The 17,813-nt window shown below is 43.7% G+C and overlaps 1 protein-coding gene across 2 annotated transcripts in view; it reads right to left on the bottom strand.

Annotated features, from left to right (window-relative positions):
* Nucleotides 1-2,011: 2,011 nt before the first annotated feature.
* Nucleotides 2,012-17,813, bottom strand: part of SNTG2 (syntrophin gamma 2) — an 873,134-nt gene continuing 857,332 nt past the window's right edge. For both annotated transcript variants that reach the window (XM_075341061.1, XM_075341060.1), the window contains exon 17: nucleotides 2,012-2,644. In XM_075341061.1, coding sequence (XP_075197176.1) covers nucleotides 2,513-2,644 — 132 coding nt within the window. In that variant the 3' untranslated portion in view covers nucleotides 2,012-2,512. The remainder of the gene's footprint in view (nucleotides 2,645-17,813) is intronic.

Below are 17,813 nucleotides of genomic sequence, written 5' to 3'. Positions count from 1 at the left end.
GTGAGTGCTGGCGCTCTGTCAGCTCTCACAAGAAATAAGTAATGGTAGTATCAGGGGTCATCAGCTGACCCCACACTACCATTACAACAACATCGCATCCCGTTATTGCAACACAGGGCTGCCGATGGTGGCGTGGAATGGCGTGATCCCCGCCGCATCCATTTAAAACGCGCTGTCAGGTTTGTACAGGGCAATCTAAGTGGTGGGCAGCTATGAGTGGATCTCTAATCCACATGCATCTATTATCCACACATCTGATGATTGATCAGGAGACATGGGTTGGAGCTGAAGCCTGCGATTAGTGGGGGGACATTACCTAGGATGTATATATGCATCCAAGGTCGTGAAGGGGTTAAGATAGCCATTCTATTTGAGAAAATGTTAGGTTAGCACTAGTTACCCTCTTTGTAGAAATTAAGTATTACAGTGTTTCTCTAAAAGCAAAGGCCCTTTCACACACAGAGATAAATCTTTGGCAGATCTGTGGTTGCAGTGAAATCATGGACATATTGTTCCATTTGTACACAGCCACAAACCTGGCACTGATTGTCCACAATTTCACTGCAACCACAGATCTGCCACAGATTTATCTCTGTGTGTGACAGGGCCTTAAGACCTACCCCATAAATGACACGATTGTACACGATTGTTGGATTATAGTTGAAATATAAGACCTACTCAAAAATCCAGCCCTGGTTACAGTCAGGGCCAGCATCACGGAGAGTCAAACTGCATAATTTCACAAGAATTCTTAGAGACCCCCAGCATTTTTATTCTGATGTTAAGATTTTTGAGCACCCTTGGTGACTTGAGTCATGTGACCATGATGCAACCAAAGGTCTCTTAATTGCAGAAGTATAAAAGAACTGAATAGGTGACAGGTTGGTATGCAGGACTGGCATAAGGAGAAGAGAGAGAAAACTGGGCAATTTCACAGGTCCTCCAGTCTCCTAGGGTCCACAGCATCTCTCCTCCTGATATGTTAAAGGGGGCTTTACACGCTACGATATCGTTAATGCGGAGTCGTTGGGGCCACGGATTTGGTGACGCACATCCGGCCGCATTAGCGTTGTTGTTGCGTGTGACACCGATGAGCGATTTTGCATCGTCGCAAAAACGTGCAAAATCGCTCATCAGTGACATGGGGGTCCATTCTCAATTATCATTACTGTAGCAGTAACAAAGTTGTTCCTCGTTGGTGCGGCAGCACACATCGGTACGTGTGACACCGCAGGAACGAGGAAGCTCTCCTTACCTGCCTCCCGGCCGCAATGCGGAAGGAAGGAGGTGGGTGGGATGTTACGTCCCGCTCATCTCCGCCCCTCTGCTTCTATTGGGCGGCCGCTCAGTGACGTCGTTGTGAGGCCGCACGGACCACCCCCTTAGAAAGGAGGCGGATCGCCGCTCACAGCGACGTCGCAGGGAAGGTCAGTCCGTGTGACGGGTTTGGGCGATGTTGTGTGGCACGGGCAGTGATTTGCCCATGTCGCACAACAGATGGGGGCGGGTACGCACGCTAGCGATATTGGTACCGATATCGCAGTGTGTAAAGTGGCCTTAAGACTGATTAAGGACCTTTGTGATATCACGGTCAAGTGACAATGTTTTCACCATAGGTCTCTTAATTGAAGGAGTCTAAACATACATGATACACATCTGTTACACACCGGCTTTGGAGAGTTATGTTGATAATCCAGAATGTGATATGATTATATTTGAATAAATGTTTTTTTTGTTCAAGAATAAATGTGGATTGTTGTTCATGGGAAAAAAATAAGACCTCCTCTGAAAATAAGCCCTAGCCTATCATTCATAGCAAAAAATAATTTAACACCCTGTCTAATTTTCGGAGAACCACTGGTACATCATATTACATGCCCCATTTGCTCTTTATGGTTAATACAATACTGTCAAATGCAATAGGCAATAAAAAAATGAGACATTTGTAATTTTTTTTTCAATTAAATATTTATAAGAATTTGCATTATGCATGAGTTTTATAACACACTGATGAAATATACAGTATGTAATATTATCTTATCAAAATACATAAATACTTATACCATCTGTTTGATTCCCTCATAAATACATTTGGTAAGACCATAAAATTTATTAACAGAATATTACATTAAAGCTGCTGACAGCAGACTGTAGATTGTATTCTCCTAAGAAAAGAAAATTCTAAAATGTAATATGCATGCTATCAGGCTATATACAACAAAACCCTCCAGCCAGGATCCTACTTCATTGGATATATACAGCTTCTAAGACAACCTGGAATATTTTTCTTAAAGTGCTATTTCATTATCCTTTTCCATAAAAGAAATAGGAAAATGTGCTTCTGATATTATGAAATACATTTAAATGGAAAATAAAGTGAATGTGTATACACCGAGCTGACATAGACAGGAGGGAGAAATAGTTTATGTTTTATTAAGAAAGTTTGATTCCAAATTATTTGTGCATGAAATCTCAATCCCACAAGAAAATATTGCTTCTCCATGCTTGTTCTTCACGTGTTGTAAATGTATTTCCTCGTAATACTTTGGCTGTTTATAAAGGTGGGGTCCATAGATGCAACCTTGGCAGCAATGAAGGAGTGAATACAATGTAAAACACCAGTGAGATCCTGAAATTCCAGTTCCTATGAAAATACAGAAAAATATATAAAATACAGAAAAACATAATAGAAAACTAGAAGTTTCATAGAGTTAGTAGGGATAAGTTTGGAGGGAATCTGCTTTGAAAACCTGAATGTCCTCATTATGGGCCATGACCAGCATTTAAAGGTGTTTTCCAATAGTTGGACAACCCCTACTAATTACCCTTGTTCGCCCCCCATAAAAATAAATAAGCCTATACTCACCTCTGGTGCTGCTGTGGTTTCAGCAATGTATGAAGTCGCGTTCCTGAGGCCCAGGTGACATGGTTATGACGAGTGGGTCCTGCAACCAATCAGCTCCAGCTTTCTTCATCCGCCATCTAGACAGGAAGTCAGCATAGCACTTGCATCCTGCTCAAATGTCCAAAAGTGGGGAGACAAACACCAGGCACTGATTGGTCGCGGGGCTCGCGGGACATAACAATGTTACATTGGAATCTGAAACGTGACTTCAGACATCGCTGGAACCACGATCGCATCGGAGGTGAGTAATGGCATTATATTTTTACAGGAGCCAACAAGGAGAATGAGTGGGGGTTGTCCAAATAGTGTATATCCTCTTTAACACATCTGAAGGCTCATTGCTAGAAAATATTGCTCATTGGAATGGATTACCAGCCGTTCAGCTCTAGCTCTAACATGGAAAAAAATAACTTTTCTTTTCCTTGAAAGAGAACCTGTCAGGTGATACATGCTCCCTGAACTATGGACAGCATGAATTTAGGAATTCGCTACCTCTTTTTATGTTTCTATGATTTCCTCTAAAATACTACACATTTTCAGAGTATATGTAGCTTCAAAACAGGCTGGGAACAGGGGGACCAGTCATTAGGTTGTTGCCAGAGTGAACTATCAGTGATTGTGAGGTGAAAGCTTGACTTGAAATTGAAAATTATACCCTATGTGTTGGTTAGGAGATACCTTGCTGATAGCTCCGATCACTGGGCCCTCAGAAATCCAAAGAATGAGACTCTGGAACCCCAAGAATTAGCTTTGCCATGATTGAACCTCAGGTATCCATGCTTCACTTCCACTCCATTCTTTGGTAATGGGACTTCTGGAAATAGACATGTACTATACTCCACTTTGTCCAGTAGTTCTAGAGCCAATGAAAGGAGAAAACTGAACATGGGCACTTCTACGTCTGTTAAAATGAGGCTCTGGAGATCCCTATTTTTGGGGTGCCAGAGTCCTATTCGAAGGTTCAATGATCAGCAATTTTTCCCCTATCAAATTCTGTCAATTATAGATAGATAGGGGATCATTTGCAATATTGGGAGATAATACAACTGCCAAATTGTTATAATTACTACAAAGAACCTGTCAAGAAGAGATGACTGAATCAATTCAATTAAATTTACAAGTACAGGGAAATTCATGCAATTCAACCCAAAAAATGTCTACCACAATTTTACACATTGCAGAAAATTGCATCAACCAGAGAAGGCTCAAATGACCTCAGGAACAACCATGTGTGCTTCCCTATAATATTTTGCAGCTATCACATCACATAGAATAATGCAACCAATCAGAAGAGCTTATCACAGACATTTTAAAAGCTTCATGCACCATCAATTTTAAGGTAACTTAAAATAGTTAAAGAACAGCAGTGCTAAAAGCACAGCAATAGAAGTAGAAACATTAGACAAATATTACAGAGAGTAATGTGTTGTACAACTGCAACAGTGAAGTATGATAGTCTGCAACAAATTCCAAGAGTCAGTTTATATATGATAAAAAATATAACCGAGGTAAGAACAGCAGTGTGCGACCAACTGTGATTGATCAGTTATATGCAGCTATCCTGCGGCATTTGTATCACAATAAAAAATGTTTCTTCACTCTTAATGCACTAGAAAGCAGAAGCAAAACAGCACAATCATTTTTCCTGAAAGAAAAATCTGAAATCAGTGTCAGATATGATGTGTTTGCTTGTCACAAGCAACTGGACTGAGTTTTAACATGCCTTGTACATTCTTTTTTGTGAAGGTGAAATAATTCTTTTTGAAAATACAAAAAAATCCCCAACATTGGAGCATCTAGAGGAGTATTTTCATGTTATCAAATTAGCATGGTTAATTAGACAACATGGAAATAAAACATATTGCAATTTACTTGCCTTTTCTATCTTCTGCAATTCTACTGCAATGAAAGCTTTTATTTTACATAGTACTCAGCTTATTGCCAAAGACAATCAGAGGTTAACCAAGTATGCACAAAAGCTACACTTCCTCCTGAGGTAACTTCTGAGATACCAGTCGGCTGTCTCCAGCTAATTGGTTTCTGTACAGCGGTTAGCTGCTCATCTCCTCTTCTTTCTCAGCTGCTAACCCAGCTGCTGTTATCAGTCCTGCAAAGTCACCAGACCCAACATCGTCAATTTCCAAAGCAGTTTTTCTAATCATTGCTCATTTGAGCCATGTGCACTTTTATAGCAAACATAGTAATAACAATATAGACTTTAGAACACTGACAGATCATTAATGTGTCACAGTAGCAGAATAAGGTCAGCAGTAGGACAACACAACGGAATCAGCAACAAGAACGTTAAAGGTTAGGGAGCTCAAGGCACAACCTTAGGATAACCATTTAACCTCATCCTTCTACCTCAAAGTGTGCATGTTGCAAACAGTTATTTTTTTTACATTCATACACATCACATCAATACTATGCCCTGTTGCAGGTTTTGTCTTTTTATATGTACAAATCAACACTGGCCATCTCCCCTGTCCTTGTTAAAGAAGAGTCTTCCAACAGCATGGTATGGATGTGAAGTTAGTTTTCCGCCAAACAATGAATTTTGCATTTAGCCCTAAAAGTTCTACTTTGGTCTCATTTGACCAGAGCACTTTGTTCCACATACTAAAATGTGCTTTGGTCAAATTAGATCAAAGTAGAACTTTTTGGGCTAAATGCTAAATGATATGTGTAATGGAAAATTAACACTGCACATCACCCTTAAAACACCATCCCCACCATCAAACATGGTTGCTGTGGGGATGTTTTTCTTTAGTTAGGACTAGAAATGTGGTCAGAGATGATAGGAAGATGGATGGCGATAAATACAGTGCAATCAGGTCACGCTGCAGAGTATAACAAGCCTGGCACGTGCTTTCAGACCCTTGGATGTCTGATGCACGACAAAATGTACACAAACAATACAACAGGTAGGGGGGAACACTGGGAACACATTAATAATGGTGGGCCCTTGCTCTAGTGAGGGGGTAAAGGGACACCTCCTGCACCAACCTGCAGCTGTTCCTACCCTCCTAGCCAGGCCCTATACAGTCTCCTCAACTGTCGCCAAACAGGAAACGGAGACCCTAACAATACCCTGTAGTGGCCCTAACTAGCGCATTGGCAGGTGAGAGACGCTAGCCCCACTAATATGAGTCATATGACACAGGGGAAGGTAAGACTAACAGGGTAGAACAGCAACAAAAAGAGGATGCAGTGGAACCTCGGTTTACGAGTAACCCAGTTTGTGAGCATTTTGCTATATGAGCAAAGCTTGCTGTAAATTTGTAATTCAGTTTACGAGCAAGCTTTGCCGTATGAGCAAATGCTCACTGCACACACTTCCGGTTCCGTACTTTCATCGCGCTCTGACCCGTTCGTGCAGTCTGCACAGACACACACAAACACGCATGCACAAACACATATTATGCTTACCTTACCTTCTGTTCCATCGCCGGCCTCATGGTTCTTGTAGTTTGCTGATACAGGATGTGTATCGGGTAACCATCGTGACGATGGAGGAACTTCTGCTGTCAGCCGCTACTCAAAGGCAGTGCGTTGGCAATCAGAGGCTAGTGTCTCCTGCCTTTGATGTCAGCGCTCTGGCAGCGGAGGCCCTGGGGTATCGGTCACAATGGTTACCCGATACACATCCTGTACCGGCGAACTACAAGAACAATGAGGCCGGCAATGGAATGGAAGGTAAGGTGAGCATAATATGTGTGTGTGCGCGCGCGCATGTTTGTGTGTATTTGTGTGTGTTTGTGCGTGTTTGTGCATGTGTGGAATGGCACAATAGGGGACCAGGATGGGACATTGAACAAGTTGTGGAACGAATTGTCTGAGCTTTCATTATTTCCTATGAGAAATTTTGCTTTGCTAGACGAGTAACTTGGTTTACAAGCACACTCCCAGAACGCATTGTTCTCGTAAACCAAGGTTCCACTGTAAAGTCTGCCTTTGGGAACAAGCCTTCACAGGACCTTCAGCCAAGGCGGCCAGAGAGCAAATGGATTTATATCTTCAGCAAGGAATGCTGGGTAACATCTTTACTTAAACCTGAAGGGGCATGGCTACTAAGTAGCTGCAGCTGAAACACTCAGCTATGAACTACTGTAGAATAAAACTGACATTAACAATAATGCACTGAAGGGAATAAAACTACGTTTAAATGTTGAGTCCCAGATGGAAATGAGGGATGTCAACCCTGAATCTGTCACTAGTCTCCAAAAATAGAGACAAGACCATAACAAATCATGTAGCTTAACCTGTTAGAGGTTGCAAAATTCTTGAGATTGGGGTGAAGGTTCACCATCCAGTAGGACAATGACCCTAAATATACTGCCAGAGCTACAATAGAATGGCTAAGATCAAAGAATATTCATGTGTTTCAATGGGCCAGTTAAAGTCCAGACCTAAATGCTGTGGAAAACCTTTAAAATTGCTCTTCACAGATGCTCTTCATCCAATCTCACTGAGCTAGAGCTGTATTGCAAAGAAGAATGGTCAAATATTGCAGCACATACAGTGCCTACAAGTAGTATTCAACCCCCTGCAGATTTAGCGGGTTTGATAAGATGCAAATAAGTTAGAGCCTGCAAACTTCAAACAAGAGCAGGATTTATTAACAGATGCATAAATCTTACAAACCAACAAATTATGTTGCTCAGTTAAATTTTAATACATTTTCAACATAAAAATGTGGGTCAATTATTAGTCAACCCCTAGGTTTAATATTTTGTGGCATAACCCTTGTTTGCAATTACAGCTAGTAATCGTCTTTTATAAGACCTGATAAGGCCGGCACAGGTCTCTGGAGTTATCTTGGCCCACTCCTCCATGCAGATCTTCTCTAAGTTATCTAGGTTCTTTGGGTGTCTCATGTGGACTTTAATCTTGAGCTCCTTCCACAAGTTTTCAATTGGGTTAAGGTCAGGAGACTGACTAGGCCACTGCAACACCTTGATTTTTTCCCTCTGGAACCAGGCCTTGGTTTTCTTGGCTGTGTGCTTTGGGTCGTTGTCTTGTTGGAAGATGAAATGACAACCCATCTTAAGATCCTTGATGGAGGAGCGGAGGTTCTTGGCCAAAATCTCCAGGTAGGCCGTGCTATCCATCTTCCCATGGATGCGGACCAGATGGCCAGGCCCCTTGGCTGAGAAACAGCCCCACAGCATGATGCTGCCACCACCATGCTTGACTGTAGGGAATGTATTCTTGGGGTCGTATGCAGTGCCATCCAGTCTCCAAACGTCACGTGTGTGGTTGGCACCAAAGATCTCGATCTTGGTCTCATCAGACCAGAGAACCTTGAACCAGTCTGTCTCAGAGTCCTCCAAGTGATCATGAGCAAACTGTAGACGAGCCTTGGCATGACGCTTTGAAAGTAAAGGTACATTACGGGCTCGTCTGGAACGGAGACCATTGCGGTGGAGTACGTTACTTATGGTATTGACTGAAACCAATGTCCCCACTGCCATGAGATCTTCCTGGAGCTCCTTCCTTGTTGTCCTTGGGTTAGCCTTGACTCTACGGACAAGCCTGGCCTCGGCACGGGTGGAAACTTTCAAAGGCTGTCCAGGCCGTGGAAGGCTAACAGTAGTTCCATAAGCCTTCCACTTCCGGATGATGCTCCCAACAGTGGAGACAGGTAGGCCCAATTCCTTGGAAAGGGTTTTGTACCCCTTGCCAGCCTTGTGACCCTCCACGATCTTGTCTCTGATGGCCTTGGAATTCTTCTTTGTCTTTCCCATGTTGACCAAGTATGAGTGCTGTTCACAAGTTTGGGGAGGGTCTTAATTAGTCAAAAAAGGCTGGAAAAAGAGATAATTAATCCAAACATGTGAAGCTCATTGTTCTTTGTGCCTGAAATACTTCTTAATACTTTAGGGGAACCAAACAGAATTCTGGTGGTTTGAGGGGTTGAATAATAAATGACCCTCTGAATAAACTTTTCACAATTTAAAAAAAAAAAAAACAAAACATTCTTTTTTGCTGCAGTGCAATTCACACTTCCAGGCTGATCTACAGTCCAAATGTCACAATGCCAAGTTAATTCCGAATGTATAAACCTGCTAAATCTGCAGGGGGTTGAATACTACTTGTAGGCACTGTAGATGGTAAGCACATACCCAAAGGATTTGCAGCAGTAACTGCAGTGAAAGGTGGGCCTACAAAGTGTTGAACCAGGGGTAGAGATGAGCAAACCCAAACTGTAAAGTTTTTTTTTAACAAAAATCAGTGTCTAAGTTTGGAGTTCGGGTGCTGCACGTAAGCTATCAACTATTGAGAATCAGGGTACTCAGGCATGTTCCATGCTCAATCTGCTTGCAGTTTCTAAATGGCTATCACTAAAGGTTAAAACAACATTTTTGGATGTAGTCTGTCCCCCCCACCCAAAAAAACCTCATGCAATCCCTTCCCAAGATAAGCTCCGTTTGTGGCTAAATGTACGTGGGCGGAGAGCTGAACTGCCCAATCAGTGACTTTCAAAGGGGTTCAAATTTCAGGATCAAGTTCAGATCAAATCCAGGTGCCAAACTGAACTTTATCTAAAGTCCGGTGAAACCAAACTTGCATAGCTCCACTCAACTCTTCTCAGGTGGGCTGAATATAAATGCATGTTACAATTTTCAGTCATATTTTATACATATTTAGAAAACCATGTATCCTTTACACTTCAAAAATACTTGCTACTTTGTATTGGTATATGAAAAAGATAAATTTAAGTTTGTGGGTGTAATGTGAAAAAAATATAGAAAAGTTTATGGGGTATGAATACTTTTTCAAGGCACTCTATGTTCATTTTATTGGATATTAATATTTTGCTAGAGTTCCATTCTGATTTCAACGATTTACTGATCACCAACCTCTGAAACAAATTCTAATATTGCAGAATTTACAACCGTCTTATAATGGGTTTTCATTTATTTAAAAGATTTTCATTTTACTTAGAAAATATTTATTTAAAGGTGCAGTTTATCTCATTATGTCAGGATATGAGTACAAAGCTTGATGCGACCATTCCCTAATGGCATTCTATCTATTGAAATTAATCTCAAATGTCAAATATATTTTTAGGCATATCTCTCCGTAGGATGCTTTCGACTGGTTACTTTTCTTACCAAAATCCCAAGAGCTTGTGACTTAGTTATACAATAAAATATCATGCAGTTTATATTCACAGCCTCCAGTATCCATCCATGTAGAATTGTACATTTTCATTACTTAGTGACTGTACCAGTCAGCCGCTATAGGGCGTGTGATCTGTGGGAGCCTTGTGCCAGGGCTGCCAACAGTCTTTAAATTCACTTACAGTCAGAAAACTCTTGCTCTATATTTGCTGGCTGTAATGTCTGGCTGGAAAAAAGACACCGTTTGTAATTTTTTTGTATATAATTAGTTAGAAGGTGGATCTTCCATATGATGGGCAGCCTTGAAGTGTAACCAATGGGGGTCACAGAACAGGAGGGGTGGGACTTTCAGTCATAAAAATCCTGCTTTCCCGCTGTACTACAACCAATCATCATCAAGAAGCAGAAGCAGTGGTAGGGGAGTCTGCACTAGTGAAGTGTGAGGATGTCCGGACTCCAGATATACAGTCATACAGTGTCACGACATTTAAGAGCATTTGGACTGAAAACCCATCAGCAGTGACCAAACCTCTAATTAACAGAAAGAATCAAAAGGCTAGACTCACCTTTGGTGAGAAGCATGTTGTGTGGACAGAGGAGAAGTGATCCACAGTTCATTTTAGTGATGAAAGCAAGTTTAATTTATTTGGGTCTGATGGGAAACATTATGTTTATCGACAAACTGGGAAAAGACTGCACCCACAGTCTGTTAAGAAGTCAGTGAAAGGTGGTGGAGAAAGTGTCATGGTTCGGGGAATGTTTTTTGCAGCAGACGTTGGACTTCTCATACACCTATACGGCAGAGTGAATACAAGTGTGTATCAGAAATTTCTCCAATAACTTGTGGCTCCTTACTTGTGTTCATCATTCAATCATCAATTTTCATACAGGACAATGACCCCTGTCACACAGCAAAACAGGTAAAGTAGTTCCTTGAAACAGAAAACATTGAAACAATAAAATGGCTAGCCCAGAGTCCTGATCTAAGCCCAATAGAAAACCTCTGAAAAATCCTTGGTGACAAAGTTATGGTCGAAGAAACCCACAACAGACAAAGAACTGTGGAAGAAACTGGAAGAAGAGTGGACTAAAATCACACCAGATCAGTGTGAGAGACTAGTTATGTCCTGTGGCCACAGATGTGCTGAAGTCATTAAAAGCAAAGGTCTGTACATTTTCTACTGATTCGTGACTGTTGTTACCTTCAGAAAATTTACTTAGACTCTTTCTCTGTGCTACAGTCATTGTTGTTCTCTAATTATGATCATCACGTTTTGGGCAAAATTAAGGTTTTATGTTGATAAACTTTGGATCTTTTGTAAAACACTGTTCTAGTGGAATGATTTACCCCTTACAAAAAACCTTCAAATGTTGATCAATGTAGATTATATTATTTCTGAAAAAAGCAAGTGATCATACATTGTTCTGTAATTTTGATCTCTAGTGTACATATGATGCCCCTGGACTATCAGGTTGTCACATGGTACTGTACTGGTACTGCATGGTACTGCATAAACTGCCCTTCCGTGCAGTATTTGAGTCCTTCATGGTTCTGGGACCCTATCTTACAGTGTTGCCCCCAACAGCAAATCAAAACCTAGATACACACTGCACCACACCCACCTGGCACACCAGTGGACGGCTTGAGCGAAATAGAGTCGCCCACCTGGGGGGTCAGGGAGGGGAGGTGAGGAGTGTAATGTAGTGGAGTGAAGGAGAGGAGATGTGAAGTAGCCCTCAAGCTGAGAGGAGCTCAGAGGAGGCTGGGAGTGGTGGCTCCCAGGTGAAGCTAGCTAGGTTGCAGACGGTGGTCTGGACCAAGAGGAGTCGGACCCCCGGTCGCAGGGGATTGAGACGAGGTGCCTGGACCTGTCAAGGAGGATGGTCAGCAGCCTGGTTCTATCACCAATCCGGGACCAAAGGCATGGCGGTGTACACGGACCTTAGGTCGGGGAGAAGCTTCAGGCAACCCGGCAATTAACCTGAGGAGAGCAGAGCCTTTATGATCTGTTCCCACCCACTCCAGAATTGGGGCACTAGCACAACGAGGGGGATAGGGCCTTCCAAACAAGCAGCCCAAGAAAATACCAAGTGTGATCCCTGAGAACAGGCTCCCTCACTTAAGGCCGCTTTACACGTTGCGATATCGTGACCGATATCGCTAGCGTGTGTACCTGCCCCCATCGGTTGTGCGACACGGGCAAATCGCTGCCCGTGGCGCACAACATTGCGCGGACTCGTCACACTACTTACCTGCCTAGCGACGTCGATGTGACCGGCGAACCGCCTCCTTTCTAAGGGGGCGGTTTGTTCGGCGTCACAGCGACGTCACTAAGCAGCTGCCCAATAGAAACGGAGGGGCGGAGATGAGCGGGACGTAACATCCTGCCCACCTCCTTCCTTACTCATTGCCGGCGGCCGCAGGTAAGGTAAGGTTCCTCGTTCCTGCAGTGTCACACATAGCGATGTGTGCTGCCGCAGGAGCGACAAACTACATCGTAGCTGCAGCAGCAACGGTAATCGAGATTAGGGGGGCATTTCACAGATTAGCGATTTTGAACATTTTTGCGACGATTCAAAATCGCAATGTCATCGCTAATGCGACCGGATGTGCGTCACAAATTCCGTGACCCCAAACGACATCGCTTTAGTGATGTCGTAGCATGTAAAGCGGCCTTTAGCTACAGTGGGGATCGGGGCCCGGCAAGTTTCAGACTACCGGGCCACTACGTTGAAGTAAAAACTTTGTGCCATGAGGCAGGTCATGGATCACCAGGCAACACTGTAGGGGACGGGACCCGGACGAGCTCCCCTCTGAGAGACAACGTCAGTCAGAGACTTGGTTTACCCAGTTGTCAGCGTCTGCTTATTGACTGAGTGAGTACCTGAGTGACCCCTGCATCCCACGACATCCCACCGAGAGGGCAAGGACACCTTGCTGCCCCACTCCGTCACCCCAGGTACTCCCATCGGCAGTGGCGGTATCCCCATCAATACTGTACACCACGGTGGCACCACGAACTATAACTCCCCTGTAAATAATGACCCCTTCACATTTAAAGTGGCCCCAAGCCCCCAGGTCCGGAGACACTCGAGCCAAGAGTAATCACCCCGGATCCGAGTGGTTCAATCCGCTGCAAGGGCGGCACACACATATATAACTTATTGAGGCCTAGTGGCCTCATATTCTGAGAGGCTTATAATGCCCTAAGGAATATGAACCCACAAGGCCTAAATAAGCCCCTTGCCTGTGTCCACTGAACAAAGCACTTTTGTATGTACGTGTTCAACCTCTTCATCTGCCTACAGTCTAGTGGTATCCTCACTAATGCCATATATTTGCCACCGTTGCATTGGGGAAACCACAATTAAGGTGACAAAGATTCTCTGTGCAGTGTTTATGCGGTGCCCTTGGGCTTCAGGTGCCACAGGATATTACACCACTTTTAAGGGGTAATATCTATAGCGGGTAAGGAGGGGGTTAACTACCGGAGCCTTCACAAAAAGACACACAAACAACAGTAAGGGGCCTTCCCACAGGGGGTTGGACTAGGGCAGACAGGGTAGTTAGCCATCACGAAGCATGTGACTTCCCCCATCACTAGGACAACCACTGGGTGATGGCACCACTTCGGGTAGAAATAGGCGCCACTATCACACATACACAGACCTTCCCAGGCACAGCTTGGGAGGGACAACATCTAGCACTGACAACTGGAGTAAGTGTTTCTCTCTCTTCGTGGGCCCGTGGCTCGAAGTTGGAGGCTCGGCCCGGGTTCTGGATAGCAACCGAGGGACAATTCACTAAAGACTTTCACGGGCACCTGCGGTGACCGGCGACTATCCGAGATCTACTGGAGCTCATCGTGGTAGAGAGCGGTACTCTGGGACAGCACCTGAACTACCTGTGAGTAAAAGAACTGGAACCGCAGCCCCTGCCTCTCCTTTACTGGCGCCGTTGCCCAGCTCTTTGGCACCAATGGGAACTACAACCACCTCCGTCTGTCCTCTATCATCCTCCCCAGGGTAATCCCGCTCCGCCTGTGGGGAGCAACACCATCCCGGCTGCGACCCTCACCATCAGCCCCGGAGCGCACCACCTGTAGCGGCAGCTCATACCTTGCCGCGTACCACAGTTGGCATCACGATTTTAAAAAGACTTACCTAATTGTCACTACCACTCCCATCCTCCAACTACCTCCCTTCACCCTCATTTCTGTACGCCTCGGGATAACGGAACCGAGCCAGGCCACCCCGGGACATCGCAGAGGATCTGCACCCCCGGCCTGGCAATGAGTAGGCTAAAACAACTGACCAAAGGGGCGCTACATTTGGCGTCACGAACAGGATATTCGTGCCTGCAACCATTGGGTACTGTGCACCTATTAAATTTTCTGTGTATGGACTGTATGTGGTGTATTAACAAAATCAGCAGACGCCATTTCTGCAAAAAGTGGGAACAGAGGGGGCGTGCGGTCGTGGGTGCAGCCAACAGCAAAAGGCGCTAACAGGAGTTCTGCTGCAGAGCCAGTCAGAAAGCAAAGACGAAAAATTAATATGTACACTGAGGAGAAAGCAGAGGCTGTCCATGCTGCAGTAGCCGCTGCTCCAGTAATCCAGTTTAGCATGCCTTACCTCCCAGGATCGACCTGGCTGTCACAGTATTCTGGAGAAGCCTACACCTTGTCTGACTTCAAGGAGCGAGTCTATGGCGTATACTATATCTACCCCCTAACTGAGAGCCAGAAAGCCAACATCCTCATTGCTAAGTTAACTGGAGCAGCCCGGAGGGAGGTCAGGTCCTGGCTGGAGACTGACAAGAGGGTGGTGAAGGACATTTTAGCTAAACTGAAGGTAAACTTTGATACTCGTACACCGTCTGAGATCAAAATGCGGTTTTATGGATGCAAGCAAAGGGCCCAGGAGAGCATACAGGATTATGCCTTAAATCTGCAGGAGGCAATGAAAGCAGTCAAACAGGTGGCACCAGCAGAGGTGGGGGATGAAAATCACCTACTGACCGACCAGTTCTGCAGGAACTGCTGTCTGATGCTCACCGGACCCAGCTGCGCATCGTAGCCATGCAACACACAGACATCATCTTTGCCGAATTCAGAGACTGGGCCATCCAAATGCTGCGTGAACCATCTCGGCCCAATCCTGTGTTCACTACCAAGGTAAAGGTGGATGCCAAAGAGCAAGCTGTGGAAAAGTATCCCCTCGATGATTGGCGACTCCAGATTCAGGAACTGATCAAGTGTGTGTCTGCCTTAACCCATGCAGTGCAGTCCAAGCAGGTGAAACAGCTACCAGTATCCATTGAACAGGTTTCCAATGCTGATGACCTTCCATGGCGACGACGCGGTAAGGACCCCATTGTCCCAAGTTCCTGATCGGTATACTGCCAATGGGCAGCCCATCTGCCGCCGTTGTGGTAAAGCGGGACATTTTGCAAGAGGCTATCCCATGAGTGTCCAGAACCAGGGGGCCCGTTTTGTAATTTGTAATTTGTAAGTGCCACAATACATGGGAGATATGCCCTTCTATTTCTGTGCCTATGCACTGTGACCAAAGCTACTCCACTAGATACTTTATTTTTTTACTTTTTTATGGCCAGCCCCATTAGGACATTTACAATGGAGCCCCATCATTTCTATGCACACCCCTGCTAGTGTCCTTGAAAATGTACATGAAAACCATAACATACTGTATATACGTTTATTTAACTGAATTAAGGTTGAATTACATTTATTGCCTTTAGCCATGTTGCTACATATTTCCTCACCTTGGCAGTTGTTAACAATGCACACTACCTCTACTGTACAGAAATTACAGCTCTAAAAGGAACAACCAAGCATATTTCATTGTCTATTTCCAACACCATAATGAATGTTGCAATCCATATTCTTTTAAACTTATTTTGTGCTCCTTTTTCACCCCTTTTTAGACATCCTCAATGAGACATTCCCTTGTATGTTACTGGCGTGGTCTTATGAGCGAATCAGATGTCTCCCTATTTCTGTTCCTTCCCCATCATAGTAGAAAGTAAAAAAAAACCCAGAGATTTGAAGACAGCTTCATACCCCTCTCCACTATCAATGATTTATTGGAGACTTGTTAAATTTCTGAATATTTAAGGGGTAATCCAGGGAGATAAAAAAAAATCTTCTAAGGTCCATGCCCTCCAAATTATAAAGATGAGATGCCCAATGCAGTCCTATATCCTCACAATACCTGTAATTCTGTGTGACAGCAGCTGCTCTTTGGTGCTCCCCCTCCCCTCTGGGATATAAGAGGGTGTGGCGTGTACCATGATATTGGCAACAGCCAGTCCCCTGATAATATCTGCTTCCCGGCAGTGAAAAAACATGGGGGGTGGCCACAACTGTCTACCTCACAAACTGTGCATGTTTTAAAGAAATTCTGCTTTGTTCCACACTTTATCATTGTAATAGTCCAATGTTAGACCTGTACGCACACCGTTTACAGTGTGTTGGAAGTGCTTGCTTTTGGAATGTGAATCCTACTATCTTTTCTTCTCTCATTCTATTTTTTAAAGGTACAGTATGTGGATGTTTATTTAAAAAATCTTTTAAAGGAAGTTTCCATTTTAGTTTTTGAATACATTTTATAATTATAGAATTAATCAACCATATAATGTACACCTCACGACAATGCTGCATTCTGTTGCCATTTTCATTTCTGATTCTGAATCTACATTTGGCTCCATCAGAATATAATGTTTTGGGATAAATAACTTACATTGAATTTTTGTTGAAAGGAGAAATTGTTAAACAAAAATAAAAAAAAAAATTACAAAATGAAATGTTATTTTGCTAGCTGCATTTAAAATTCGTAGCGATCTCAAGAATACTGCTAAATATTACCACAAATTACTTTCGGTGCATGTACCTAAATAGCGACCTAGCTTTTTAGGGATAAGCAATTTTTGTTAAGGGAATAAGAATTTAAAACAAAAAATCTTATCCCCAAACAAAAAAAAAAAACTATACACAATTTTTCTTTTTCCGCACCTATTTTAAAGGGGTGGTTCACCCCTTTCCAGTAGTGCCACATCGATATTATGTTGAGAAGCAAAGTTTCCCTCAAAGACCTTGTGTTGCCAATAGTGCCTGTGAGTGGTGCTATTGTGGTCCGCTCAACCCCTTCGCAGACCCCCAGGCTCCGTGACATTTCATGTCTGGTAATGTCACGTCAACAGAGGCTGGCCACAGTCTTCCTGAGTGATGGCTGTGGGTGGCGGTTCACTGCTCATCACAGCCCAGCGTCACAGCATGCGAGATGCTGGGCTGTGATGAGCGGTGAAACGCCATACACAGCCATCATTCAGAAAGACTGCGGTCCGGCCGCAGTTGACGTAACATCACAGGACATCAGAGGTCATGGAGCCCAGGGTCATGTGAAGGTAGTGAGGGACTGCAATAGCGCCGCTCACAGGCACTATTGGAAACACAAGGTATTTCAGAGACACCTTGTTTCTCAAAATGGATGAACCACCTCTTTAATATTCCAGTGTGACAAAGGTATATCACACAACTCTCCTGTAATCCGCAAGTAGCATTTTTTACACCGTGCAAGTCAGAATAGGGAAAATTGTCTGTAACAGCTAAATTGTTTAAAATGATGAAACAGAAAGTGCAATTTTGTTTAACAAAACTAACAATTTACAAATAACCGAGGCAGCAAATATGTTATATTTGACATGATAGACAACATTTTTAATCTGTTGGTGCAACAAACGGGTGCACTGCCTAAACTGC

The sequence above is a fragment of the Anomaloglossus baeobatrachus genome, chromosome 3, assembly GCF_048569485.1.
Source record: "Anomaloglossus baeobatrachus isolate aAnoBae1 chromosome 3, aAnoBae1.hap1, whole genome shotgun sequence".
Taxonomy (NCBI): domain Eukaryota; kingdom Metazoa; phylum Chordata; class Amphibia; order Anura; family Aromobatidae; genus Anomaloglossus; species Anomaloglossus baeobatrachus.
The sequence above is the reverse complement of the archived record's forward strand: the minus strand, read 5'-3'. Positions and strand labels throughout refer to the sequence as shown.